We start from the raw sequence: 13,037 nt of genomic DNA on the forward strand, positions 1-13,037 counted from the left end.
TTGATGGACAGCTTTCTGCTGCCTTCATCTCTCAAACAGAAAGGGTGGCACATATGGCAAGGGCTGGTGGACAGATTGCACTGCAGAAAATAACCATGGCGGATAAGCAAATGTTTTACTCTTTCTTGCCTTTCTCCTCTGCTCCATCAGTGAGAAGAAAGCCTTGCTAATTGTCTCCTTGTCATGGATTTTTGACTGTTGGGGTACTTTTTTTGCTCCCACTGGATGTAAAAGCCCACCTGTTACAACAGCAGTAATGAGATACTGCTTTTGTTACGCTCTTTGCGCTAGGGAGGAAACTGGTCTTTGGCTCTACCGGCAGGTAAGTGTGGGTTATTTTCATTTTGTTTTACTTTGCTTCTTTTTATTTATTTTTTTCACTGCTGCAAAATCCCAGAAGGGATTTAGGAGCTTGAAGGAGGTTTCATGGAGAATTTTTTTATATGCTCAGGCCTAAAAGTTGCAAACCTGCTTGCTTGTTGGGAGACCTCGCAGCATCTCGAGCCCACAGGCACTCGTCCCACATTTGGGGGTTCCTGCGGTGGAGTGGCTTCTGACACCAAGCAGGGTTAGCCCCCAGAAACAGGCTTTTCTCTTTCCGCTCAGCAGAAAATTGAATGTACCCACAGAAAATGGATCTTCCTGCAAACTGTAAAGGCGGCCACCACCTCTCTTGTGAAACAGGATGGCAGAGAAGGGCAAACGCTTGTGAGCGAGACCTTGAGTGAGGTGAGCAGCAGTGGCTGCCGTGCCTGCGGAGGAGGGGGTGCAAGTTTAAGTCCTTTCTCCTCCGGGGCGTTCAGGCTTCCTGCAGGCCAGGAGAGCAGCCCGGGCATCTGAACCTGGGCGACTCTCATCTAGCTTGGCTTGTGCGTTTTACCTCCTCCTTTTTCTGCGCTCCTCTTGTTCAGTAGGAATATGCAAAGTTTGATCTGTACATGCATAGATGTATCTTCGTTAAACATTCATGCTCTTGTCTCCTTTTCCTCTATTCTGAGACGATTTATTGACTGTAGCTCTGTATTTGCTATAAAGAATGGATATTTCGTTGCAGAGATTTCTGTAGGGTCACAATCCTCATCTTCCCTGTCTTGTTCGAGACCGATTTGACTAAAGTAAAGCTATTTTAATCTCCTGGTCCCAAAATAGAAGCCATTCCATTTGCGTCGTAGAAAATGGCTGCAGGATGATCTTTGCGTGTTTGAACAAAACCTTCTGGCCACTTGTTTTATCTCCAGGCACCGCGTCCTTCTCTTTCCTCCCGTCATCCCCTGGTGTTGAGCATCCCTGGGTTTGAGGTGCTGGTCTTGGGAGACAGGTGTCATTCATCTTCTCTCCTAAGGTCGGACGGTCTTGTGCTTCCCCTCGGTTTCCCCTTTCTTTACATCTTTTCCTTCCCTGGTGTGATGGTTGCTCAAACCCCCTAAACCTCCACGGGCAGCCGCAGGGCAGAGAGGGCAGCGCAGGCATTCCTCCTGCCGGTTCCCCCGCCTGGCAGCGTCTCACGCACGCCGCTGTACAGCGGGGCCCTTAACGTCGCAGCAGTAATTAAAGCCCGTAGCCCCCCGTTGCCACGGAAACGCAGCACTCCACAAATACCAAACACAACTTATGGTCCTATTAATTTTCCCAAGCGCTCCTTATTCACCAGATTTAAGCAGGATTTCATTTCGCAGCCTGAAAAAGGCCGTACTCCAGAAATACCCAGCAAGGGGAGCGTGCATGCACATCTTTTTTAGGATATTGCATGTAAAAACCCGCACCCCTGAGGTGGGGAAGGAGAAGCATCACCTGCGACCCACTGCCTTTGCAGCGATGATGCCACATCAACATCTGGTATAGGGCTGACACCTTCTCTGTGTGGGCATTGCTTTGATGGAGCAAAAAGACAAGCACAGAGGCAAAGAAATAATCAGTGGAGAGATGGTTTTACTGCAAGCCCAGCCTTGCCTGGTTGTGGTTCAGTGGAACAAAGCCACCGTTCAGGTATAATTTTGTTTAGTTTGAATATAAAAATTCCAGTCATTCTGCTGAACGACTTAAAAAACCATGGAAAAGGGTTGCTCGTTGGTGCAAAAGCTAGGTGTATTGGGTAATTGACATGCGGTGACAGTGTGGCTTGCAGCATTAGCAGAAATCTGTCCCAGTCTAATTGCTGTGCTTTGCCCACCTCTCATAGGTTTTCTCCTGACTTTGAGCTGCCAGATGCTATCTTTTGACAACACTTTCAGTTGTTTGCGTTTTCAAAAGAGGAAGAGTCTAACAGGATTACTGCCTTATAAACTTGGACTAGAATCGAATTGGGGTTTGGTGCTTGAAGACAGTGCAGCCCTCAGATATCGGTATAATTAACATGGATATTGTAAAGTCAATACAAGTTGCTAGTTCTGCTTCACTTGTTTGCTGTATGGCTTTAATATTAAAGCAGAGATTGTATCTAATGAGCTAGGTCACGCTTACTGGAAGATGTGGAATAACACTTTTCCCCTCTAGTGCTGTCTGCCAGCTATTTATTCTCATCATGTTTTTTATTACAGTTTCTGCTATCTTTTATTCTTCCACTCGAGCTAGGGTCTGCTTTGAAAACAGTTATGAATCATCAGCCTGATGCTGTAATTCCTGTGAAGGATACTGGACTGCGAACTAAGAACTAATTTTTAATTGGTTATGATGTGGTTTTAAGCAATGGATGTAGCCACTGTCTAGTTTCCCTCTCCTGGAGCTTGTGTTGATCCACTCCTGGCTGCTAAGAGATCCTGTTCACAGCCCTGGTATTTGGACAACGCGGGGGAATTTGGGTACCCCGAGATCCTTCCTAGCTAGCTTGGGCGTTCAGGTGCCATGGCGAACAGACTTCAGAAATCCTGTGACATATTTTAAATTTAAGCCAACCTTTCCTGAAATCCAGGGTGATGACCATACTGTTGTTCAGAGTTATTGATCGATACATGTTATGTGTTGCCTTGCAAGTACAAATCTGACTGACCAGGAAAGGACTGCCTGAGTTTAGGACCATATGAAACCTTCACCATAGCTGTTATAACTTCTTTCCATACACTCCCTTTCTCCACTGCGGAGAGATAAGAAAGGGATATGCTGAGACATTCCTGTGCTGCCAGCAGGCAGCAAAATTTTGAGCCCTCTGGGGTGAGAAGAAGCAGCCGGCACCCGGTGGCATTGAATTGAGAGGAAATACAGGTGGACATTTTCTCACCTGCAGTTGGTTTAAGATACACATTATAAATTAGGCATTAATTCATTGGTTAGATACATCTCAGTGAGATGATGTCCGTTCTGGCGTGGAGCATTGTTAGCCACAGAACTGAGAGATCTGCATCCCAGCTGTTTTGGGATACAGGGACACCGGAGTCCAGCAAAGGAACAGGAGTGTCATTCATCAAAGGGTGTTCTTTTGACCTTTACTTTTGGTTGAGGAAATTGCATAGGGTAGTAAACAAAATATGAAATTGTGGTATATTAAAGATAATTTTTAGAGAGATTAGTTGGTAAGACGGGTATTTTCCTTGGTTGTTTGCTTCTGGGGTATAGTCAGATTTTTTTGTAAAATTTTGAACAGTCAGTTAATGGGCTCTGAATCTCCAGGATTTTAATAAGAGAATTTAGAAATAGATTACTTAAATCTCTGAGAGCATTCATTGCAAAATACGTATTTCCATTAACTTCAAACTGAAACTAGTGTTAATTATTTGTGACTTATGTAAAAAAAGACAACCATAGTAAAAAGGCTGTTATTCCTACAATTCTGGTTTGCTTGTGGTTTGTTTTTTTTTTTATAGTGCCCATTCAGACAGAAGGAATAAACATCGTGAAATCTGATGTAGGTATAAAGCCTGACATCTTATGCTTTTGTAAAAATGTGTCAAACTTCTCCAAAGAATGTTAGTTGAATCAATAAATCAGAACTAGAGGAGGCCTAAGGATAAGACTGTCTTTTTCAGTCTAAAATTGCTCTCATGCACACTCCACTTAAAAAAATAAAATAAAAATTCGCACAGTTGGATGTCCAGTCTTGCCCTGTTCCCAAGTGGATTGTGATTTAAAACTGAAAGCAGGGCACCACCTGCACTGTTCGGCTGTTGTAATGAAGTCCCAGGAGAATTATTTCCTAGGGAATTATATGACTTGAACAACAGGCCTGGCTGGCTCTTTTAGCCTCTTTATTTTTTTTATAATTCTGACTATTTTTCCTGTTTGCAGCTTTCCTGAGCTGATACCGTCCTGTGGAGCTGGTGATCTGCAGTGATAAGAGATACAGCAAATAATATAAGGGATCCATAAAGAGGGTTGATGCATGGCAGTGCTCAGGTATTGTGGATTTCAGGGATATAGTGCCTTTACATCAGTGAGATTTGGACCCTGCCTGCCATCCCAATTGTTGCTCAGACCACAAGTATTGTGTTTGTGGGCTTTGTAAATCAGTTGATATTTTGCACCGGGAATAGCCTGTAAAAAACCTTGGAATTGGTAATTAGGCAGCTGTGGTATATAATAAATACAAAACTTGGTGACTGATTCCTCGGTCATGGAACAGACTTGCCCCAAATGCAGCACAGCAGTGAAGAAGGCAGACAGCAGTGCGAAAGTGAAGAAATCTTGATGGGGTTTTTTTGGGGTGTTTTTTTTTTTTTGGGTGGTGGTAGTGTTTTGTGGTTTTTGGTGCGGTGGCTTTTTTTTTTTTTAATCTTCATGTTGTAATCCACTATCTGTTTCTCCCGCAGCTCTGTCGGCAGAGAGGTGGTGGAAGGGTGGTCATGTCAGCTGCGGAAAATGTGGTGGGGTTAGTTTATAGGGTATTTATTGATGGTTTAAGCTAACAGGGCAATGATGGCGCTGCAAAGCAGCTAGAGGGAATGTCAGCAGCCTGCAGAAACAGCCTGCCCCTGGCCTGAAGTGGCACCTCTGCAGCAAAGCACAGCCAAAGGCACTTGTCCCTGCACCAGGAGCACTAAGACACTGGGATGGGGCAGTCATAGGAACAGGTCTGTCTGCTCACCTCCTTCAGTGGTGGGCAATAGAGAGTGACTGCCTGTGTTTCACTGAGGACAAACTCTTGTGATTTCAGTAAATAAAGCTTGTCTCTGGATATACCTTTCCTAAGAAAGAAGGCTTGTCATGATAATTTAAAACATGACAGTGAAAGTCTCATCTCTCAGTAACTTTTCTTATTTTACTTTTTGTTCAAAATTTATAGTAAGCTATTTTAAAAAGTTTTTAACATGCAAAAGGATTTAATTACAACCTTCCAAAAGAGGGGTGCAGGTATCTTTGACCATAGCAAGTATATGGTCAAAGATTCTCACGGGTATATTTATTGTATGACGCTGCCTGGTGCTCTGTAGCAGACTGCCATGTGAGTCAGGTAGACTTCAAAGAATAGCAATGCTAGAAGCCTTCGAGAAGGCGAATTCAGGGTGCTCGCTGTCAGAGGTCCATAACTGGAGCTCCATAACTGCAGTACACAGAATGGTCCCCAGGTGTTTCCATAGCCTTGCTGATGTAGGACATGCTCCTTTCTTGGGACCTGCGTTACTTGGAGGAGGAGGAAGAGTCCTGGTCGTAGTCAATAGTAGGAGTGGGTCTAGCATTTGGGCAATACACTCTTAAAATGGCTTTCTCTGCCTGTTCTGCATGTACCTTTCCTCTGCCCTGTCTGTTAGTGCTGCTGGTACCCCCAACCAAGTGCAATATGACACACGCTGCATGTTCTGTACATGTTCATTCTACATGAACAGGCTGCCCAGGGAAGTGGTTGAGTCCCCATCCCTGGAGGTATTTAAAAGACGCGTAGATGAGGCACTTAGGGACATGGTTTAGTGGGCATGGTGGTGTTGGGTCAACGGTTGCACTCGATGATCTTAGAGGTCTTTTCCAACCTCAATGATTCTATGATTCCTCTCCTAGTGCCTTCAGTGGCAAAATAATTTGGTAAAGTCGCAAATCAATGCACTGTTTTTCTAGAACATTTATCTGGTTTATTTTGCGTTACATAAAGGACAGCCATTAGACGGGTCTCATCCCTTCTGTATTAATCCAGTAGGATGAACGCAGAGCGAGAGCGCTGCGGTTTGAGCATGAGGGCCCCGTGTGCAGCTCTCCTTATCTGCTCTCCAATCTTTGAACTCTTACATAATACGTTTAAGACTGGTTTTTGAGTAATCTCTTTTGGGGTCTCCTTTTGCATTCTTAGTCTCCAGTAACAAAGAACCGCTATGCTCTTCCCTCATGAAATCCTTTCCAGAAGGTGCACATTATGTACTACGAGCATCATTTTCCACGGCAGAGTAGAAGCCTGGATTACAAATTACTATTTAATCCTTTTTGCGTCAAAGGATATAATAATCCCTGTAAAATGTGCTGTAAGTCTTGTGCTTGACTGTGCGAGGTTAAGGGGCAAAAACCAAAACACAGGGATTCTCTTAAAAAGTCAGACATGGTGAAATGCATGTGTTCCACATGAATTTCAGAATATATTTATGACTACATTTCGGCAGCTAAAAATAAAGATGATGGGCTGGTACCTAGACTAGCAGTTCTCATTTCTCCGTATGCTTGCTACTACTCTGCTAGAACACAGTAAGTGTCTGTCATGAGTGTTGCTTGCTGAATTGAAATAAAGAATTTAGGCACAAAGTAAGCATTGCTCAAATTTGACACCCCCCGCCCTCCCCCCCCCCCCCGGATGAGAACATTTACCAAAACTAACGAATTAGGAGGTCTCTTAAGAATGTGAGAAAATGTGTTTTATTTTCTAAATCATCTTGTTATGAGTGTCAAGCAATGTGATTTTGTAAGGGAGAGAAGGGTAAATAAGGTTGGGAGGGGTAAGGATTTAGTGTTTGAAATTGCAGTCTGATGGCTGCACAGTTTCCTGACCAGGTAGCTATTTTAAGAGGGCAAAGTTAATAACTTACAAAGTTTAGAAAATAAATCCCACAGTGACAGACCTACAGTCCTTTGACTGACGTGATTATCGTCACATTGAGTATGCTGTAATTTTGTTAGGTAAAAAGCAAAACAGGTTAGTTGTTTGGAACCTATAGCTTCATATGATTAGTTTATTCCATGTTTTTATTACTGGCCTCTGTACTAAATCAAATGTGGCATATTGGATAGAATCAGTCCCTCTTACTGTGTAGCAACCCACAGAGAAAACCTGAAGGTAAGTGGTGACATATACGCAATATTACTAATGGACAGAACAGGGTAAGTGGTTTGTTGCTGTTATTTTTAATGCAATGTATTTAGACCTGTAATGTGTAATATTCTACGTTAATAGTCAAAATCCAAAAAAGAGAGTAGGACCAGATTAAAATCATAATCTCATATTAAAGAACACATTTAATTACTTGGTCATATAACCATTATTCCACAATAGGGTATTTTTGTGCTAGACACTAATTGCACGCTTCTAGTGTGACATTGCATAATGCGGTGTCCTTGCTGTCACAAACTGGTCATCTTGCAGGTGAAAACTGCAGTGCAGCAGCTGTTATGAAGCTGTAAAATGTTTATGTTGTAAAAGGAATTGTACTTACAGATTTTTTTTGTTGCTCTCTTCTATGACAAATTTACAGAAAACAGGAATATTCTCTTAATCTGTCTAGCTGTTGTGTTTTGGTAAACCCAGAAGTCAAAAATTCTGACAAGAACTTTCATAATTAATGCAAAATGAATAATTTTTATTTCTTTATTTGTTGCAGAAAATGACACTTGACTGAAGAGCGTAAGTCACTCTGGAAGAAGTTGCTTCCGTCTGAGCTTTACATGAGCAACCCCATCCTATGAGGAGGAGGAGGATCCGTCAGCCTTCTTAGCTGTACAATGGGGACTACAGTTGACGACATGGCTTCGGTGGAGCAGAATGCCTCCTTGGACCCTCTGTGCTTCGAGTGTGGCCAGCAGCACTGGACAAGGGAGAACCACCTCTACAACTACCAGAATGAAGTAGACGACGACTTGGTCTGCCACATTTGCCTTCAGCCCTTGTTGCAGCCATTGGACACTCCCTGTGGACACACTTTCTGCTACAAGTGCCTAAGGAACTTTCTGCAGGAGAAGGATTTCTGCCCGCTGGATCGAAAGAGACTCCATTTTAAACTCTGCAAAAAATCCAGCATTCTTGTTCATAAACTGTTAGACAAGCTATTTGTTTTGTGCCCCTTCTCTTCTGTATGTCAGGAAGTCATGCAGCGATGTGACCTGGCGGCACATCTCAAAAACAGGTGAGCGGTGCAGATGCTTGCGTTGCATGTTCCTTACACGCTTGGTAGGCCAGTTTGTGTAGCAGTAGGAACTGGGGGCAGGAGGGGGGAGAGGGTTGGTGGTGGTTTTTAAATTCACCGTAGAAGACCGTAGGAAATGGTCAGTCTGTTACTGTGCACAACTAGAGCACTGGATCCCGTTTTGGACATCGCACCAGAAATAGTGAGGAACACTTGGAGAGAGTCATTGGGGAGAATGGCATGATTCATTAGAGGTCTCAAAAACATGATTTAGCAGAAAAAGTTAAAGAAAATGGAGGTTGTTTATGGTAGGGGAAAAAAGGCTGAGGGAGGGGAAAAATAAGAGATGTGCAAACTCTGTCTGCAAAGAGGAAGGAAACAGTGCAATAGGAACAAAGGAGATTAGTTCAGATTTTAGGAGAAAATGCTTTATAATGGTCTGGCACTGGCATAGATTGCTTGGGTGGTGGTTGTGTATTCCCCACTTTCAGAAGTGTTTATGAACATGTTAAACTAACCTTTATCAGGAACAGTTATGGCAGAATTGATTCTGCTTTGAGATAGGCAGATGGACAGGGTATTTCTCGAGACTCCTGCAAGACCTATTTTTCTCTGTTTTAAAAAAAATCTGTTTCCTGAACAGGTTGATGGTATGTCGTGCAAGCATGATGTAGTTTCTAGGATTTTTTTGTTTGTTTGTTTTGATTGCTTATAGAACACTTCCAACACCCTGTTAATTTGATAGAAACTCAACACTTCACACCAGTGGGAAGTTTTGGTGCAGCTTTTGTGAGTGATTTTGTGTCAGAGAGACACATTCCAATATTACCTGCACCTAAATGTTTATTTCGAACTGTTAATTTTATAGTTCTTCTGCTTTATGCTGTCCTACCCTAAATATTTAAATATTGAAAGGAGGCCACGATAGAAAGAGGGAAATAAGATTATTATAAGGTTGGACCAGATGATCCTTGTGTTCCCTTCCAACCAGGTATTCTATGATTCTATGATTATCAAATTCAGATAGAATGATACTTCATATTGTGTAGACTAGTGCACTTTGTTCTTCCAGCAAAGGAATTGCCTCCGTATTGTGTGTGCGGTAACCCTGCTACGTGAAGATGTTTCTTTCTTCTCTGTAAGGCAATGCCATTTTTCTAATGGAAAAATGTTAAATTTGTTTTGAGGGGTACGTTTGACTTCTTTTGTTTCCTCTATAGGTTGGAGAATATTTTCAATAAATAAACAGATTTTTTTTTTTAATCATTAGCTATTTCATTACATGAGTCATGAACAAAAACGTGGACATACCATTTTTGTTAAAGCTAAAATACGGTGGAATTAATGAGTCAGGGCTAAAAAAATATTGTGCATATCTATACCAACTATCTTTAAACTGTTTAGATATTTATGAAATTATAAGAGGAGTGTAGTGAAGAATTACGTAGAGAAGGAAATTATGTATTCAAAGGAAATGCATCTGACTTAAAAGGATCCAGTTCAGGAGAATTGCATCTGCTACCAGAAAATATTCCCTGTGTACAACTCAATGCATTTGAAAACCTATGTTCATTTTGCAGAGAGAGGTTTCAGAAAAGTATGTAACTGTCCCTGCAAAAAAGCATCAAACCCAGAAGAATAAGCATTGCGCATATCCATTGTACATAGACAAAAGGTACTAGGGAAATACAATTCAATACGTGAGCGTTTTTGTCAGCAGCATTTGTGAAAACAAGCATATTGTCTGGCAACTCTTCGCGAAAGCGGATGGTACGAGTCCTAACTCTTCTGGTCTCGGTCACCGGCTGAGATGAGATCTTTCCATTTCCATGACTTCATCACGGGCTTTGTTCTTACCTGCTTTGCTTTCTTTCAATTTGATACTCTTTTTTTTTTTTCCCCCTTTATTTTTTAAACCAGCCTGCATAAACTTCAGCAGTTGCCCATTTCATGAGGGTATTCTGTGGTTTGGTAGTCTTATCTGTGCTGTCTCTTTGGGCAAAGAGCCCTCCACATTGGGATTGAAAACCCCGGGCCCAGAGGGAGGGACAGTGGTGGCTGTGACAGGACGGGGAGAGGTTTCCTTTCTTGTCGCCCTCCCCAAAAGGAGGGCAGTATTAGCTGTGTGCCTCCTCCACCCACCATCAATCTGGTCCAGCAACATTGGTGGCCACCGGAATGGAAAGGTTGAAACCGTGAGAGGTGCATGGATCTACCCCATGAACTTCTCTTCAAGCTTGGTCTTTGTCCATTTGGAGACTCTTGGAGACCATCTTCAGGTGAAAGGTGACATTGGGGAGGAGATTGTTTGGGAGGCAGGCGTGGTGTGGGTGTGCATGGAGGCAAGTGCTCCACAGAGAAGGGGAAGAGAGCAGCTACCGCCTGCCTTGGAAACAGTTTGTTCACGTGCGTATTTCCAGTGTGCCCTCTGCCTTCTTCCCCACATCCTGAAGGCTTCCGGGGATTCAGAGGAGGACCTTGGGCATGCAGGACATGCAGCAACCCTACGGACTGTGGTGAGCCTGAAGTTGCCTGGGTTTTGTTGGTTGTTGTACCCACAGCATGAATGTACACATGTGCAATGTCCATGTCGGGGAGGTATGGGGACTAATAAGGAGCCTTTCTCTCTAGATTTTTTTTTTCCTTTTTTTATTTCTCCACACGGTTTCCATGTTAGCTTAGGCTCTTGCTTGTTTCTTCCAGGCAAGTAATTTCTGATCTGTATGATGACTTGGAGGTGGTGAGGAAGCCTAACTGTTTGTTCGATTTATAATCCTAATATTAAACTGATTTTAATAAAAGGCAAAATGCTAGCAAGACTCCTGCTACATATTTGGTTCATCTTGTGGTTTCCCACTGTCATACCCCTCACCTCTTCAGTCCGTTTTCCTTGGTGGCATCTCTTTGAATGATGTTAGGGCTGTTTACAACAGGGCCACGTAATTTATTTGTACGTGGAACACTATGTATGCTCTGTTTAGGTATATATGAAATACTCATTTACTTAATGCACAAGCTTACTATGAAATCCGAGTGAGCTGAGTCACTAGCTTTTCCTGTTTGTCGGCTGGAAAAAAGCTTTCAGTTGCAGAAGGCTGCTCATTTTCAATCCCTTCTGTTGTCTTGGGATGCCGATACGCGCTTTTTTTTTTTTTTTGCTGCCGATTTTGAGTATATGGTGATTTACAGTTTTCAATTAAGTTTATTTGCAAACATCTGAACACCTGTAAATCAGCATTGCTGACATAAACGGTGGCAGCAACTGCGTAGTTTGAATTTGATTTTATATGGATTAGTGAATCCAGTAAAATTCTACTACTGATCATTAAATGTAGGAAAGAAATGTAAAATTCACTATTACTATAATTTTCAGTATAGATTAATATAAACCAGTCTCAACAAGCCTTTACATGAGCTAGTTTGTATTTCGAAGAAATGCAGTATGGTTGGTTAGTTTTCACTGTCTAAAAACATTCACACTCAGGTTTTCCAATGTTGTTTTAATCAGCTCCATTTGAGCATAAAAGCTGGAAGAAAATGTTGTTGTATCCACCAGGCACCTCGGAGTGTAAGGTTACTGCAAGCTGCTCCAGCAAGGAGATGAGAGGCACGAGATACAAACTTGATTACTTCATGGTCACTAATTGCTGTCCATGATACCTCCTTGCATAAAGAAAATATTCTTGATTTATCAGTCTTTCAGTTTCATCGCATTCACTTGGGAACTGTGGTTTTCAAAGTTAAACACAATGCACATAATCTGATTTAAAGGAAAAAAATATGAGAGTAATGCTGGGTTGTACTGTTTTCCCAGTCACTTGGTATAGAAAATTTGTTAATGTTTAGTAAAGTAGGTGCCGATTCCATTTCTAAATGTCAAAAGTAGATTTATCAGAAGGAAATCTGACAAAAAAAAAAAATTGAGCTTTTCTGTGTATGATTTTAATTCGGTTAATTCTTACGGATTATTCAGACCTGAAGGAACTCCATTGTAGAAAAACATACTCCAAAATTTGTACAACTTTTTAATGAGCAGGTTAGGTAGTGTGTTTATGTATTGCTTTTGAGTTGGGCTGTGGTTTTCCCCTCCTATATTCTCCTATGGTAGTTTAAGTTATCATTTTGGATGGAGACATTTTTCCAAATGTTTTAAAGTTGAGGCCAACGTTCAAACCAATTTTATGTCAAGTTAAGTTTGAACTTTATATAGGATTGTATTTTCTGGAATGGAAGAAATTATTGAGCTATTCGCTGTGTGTCAGTCAGCACGCTTAATATATGGATTTAGATTAACAAGATCCACGGGAAAATTAGTTGTATAGATACAGAATTTTCTCATTCAAAATCTTGGCAATCCCAGTTATTTTGTTGTTTATGATAGTGCTGCTGAGTCCTGTTCTTCCCACCCGGTCCCATGTTAGCTGCAAGCACTGTCCCTACCCTGCTCTTTGTAGCACCAGGAGAAGTGAAGGGGCTCTGTAGGATTTAACCCTCTTTTGGCAGGTCTTTTCTTACACCTGAGTAAGTGGGTAGGCAACAGATTCCGAGTTTCTCCATGCTCTACGTACTCTTTCCATTGCTGGAAAGGTGAAGGATCTTTCTGTGATTGTTCTCTGCTCTGAAGCCGCCTGGCTCCTTTGTAGGCTCCTCAAATCATTGGGTGTGAGAGAGAAATGTGCAACAAAACCACTCTTTTTTTCTTTTTATTTCTTTTCTCCTTTCTCCTTTCTCCTTTCTCCTTTCTCCTTTCTCCTTTCTCCTTTCTCCTTTCTCCTTTCTCCTTTCTCCTTTCTC

At 42.0% G+C, this 13,037-nt stretch overlaps 1 protein-coding gene across 9 annotated transcripts in view; it reads left to right on the forward strand.

The window, feature by feature from the left end:
* The window catches only part of LNX2 (ligand of numb-protein X 2), a 63,741-nt gene that overhangs the window by 25,498 nt on the left and 25,206 nt on the right, over nt 1-13,037 (forward strand). For all 9 annotated transcript variants that reach the window (XM_076328031.1, XM_076328029.1, XM_076328030.1 and 6 more), the window contains one exon: nt 7,722-8,243. In XM_076328031.1, the coding sequence (XP_076184146.1) occupies nt 7,843-8,243 (401 nt within the window). In that variant the 5' untranslated portion in view covers nt 7,722-7,842. The remainder of the gene's footprint in view (nt 1-7,721; nt 8,244-13,037) is intronic.

This window comes from Aptenodytes patagonicus, chromosome 1, assembly GCF_965638725.1.
Source record: "Aptenodytes patagonicus chromosome 1, bAptPat1.pri.cur, whole genome shotgun sequence".
Lineage (NCBI taxonomy): Eukaryota > Metazoa > Chordata > Aves > Sphenisciformes > Spheniscidae > Aptenodytes > Aptenodytes patagonicus.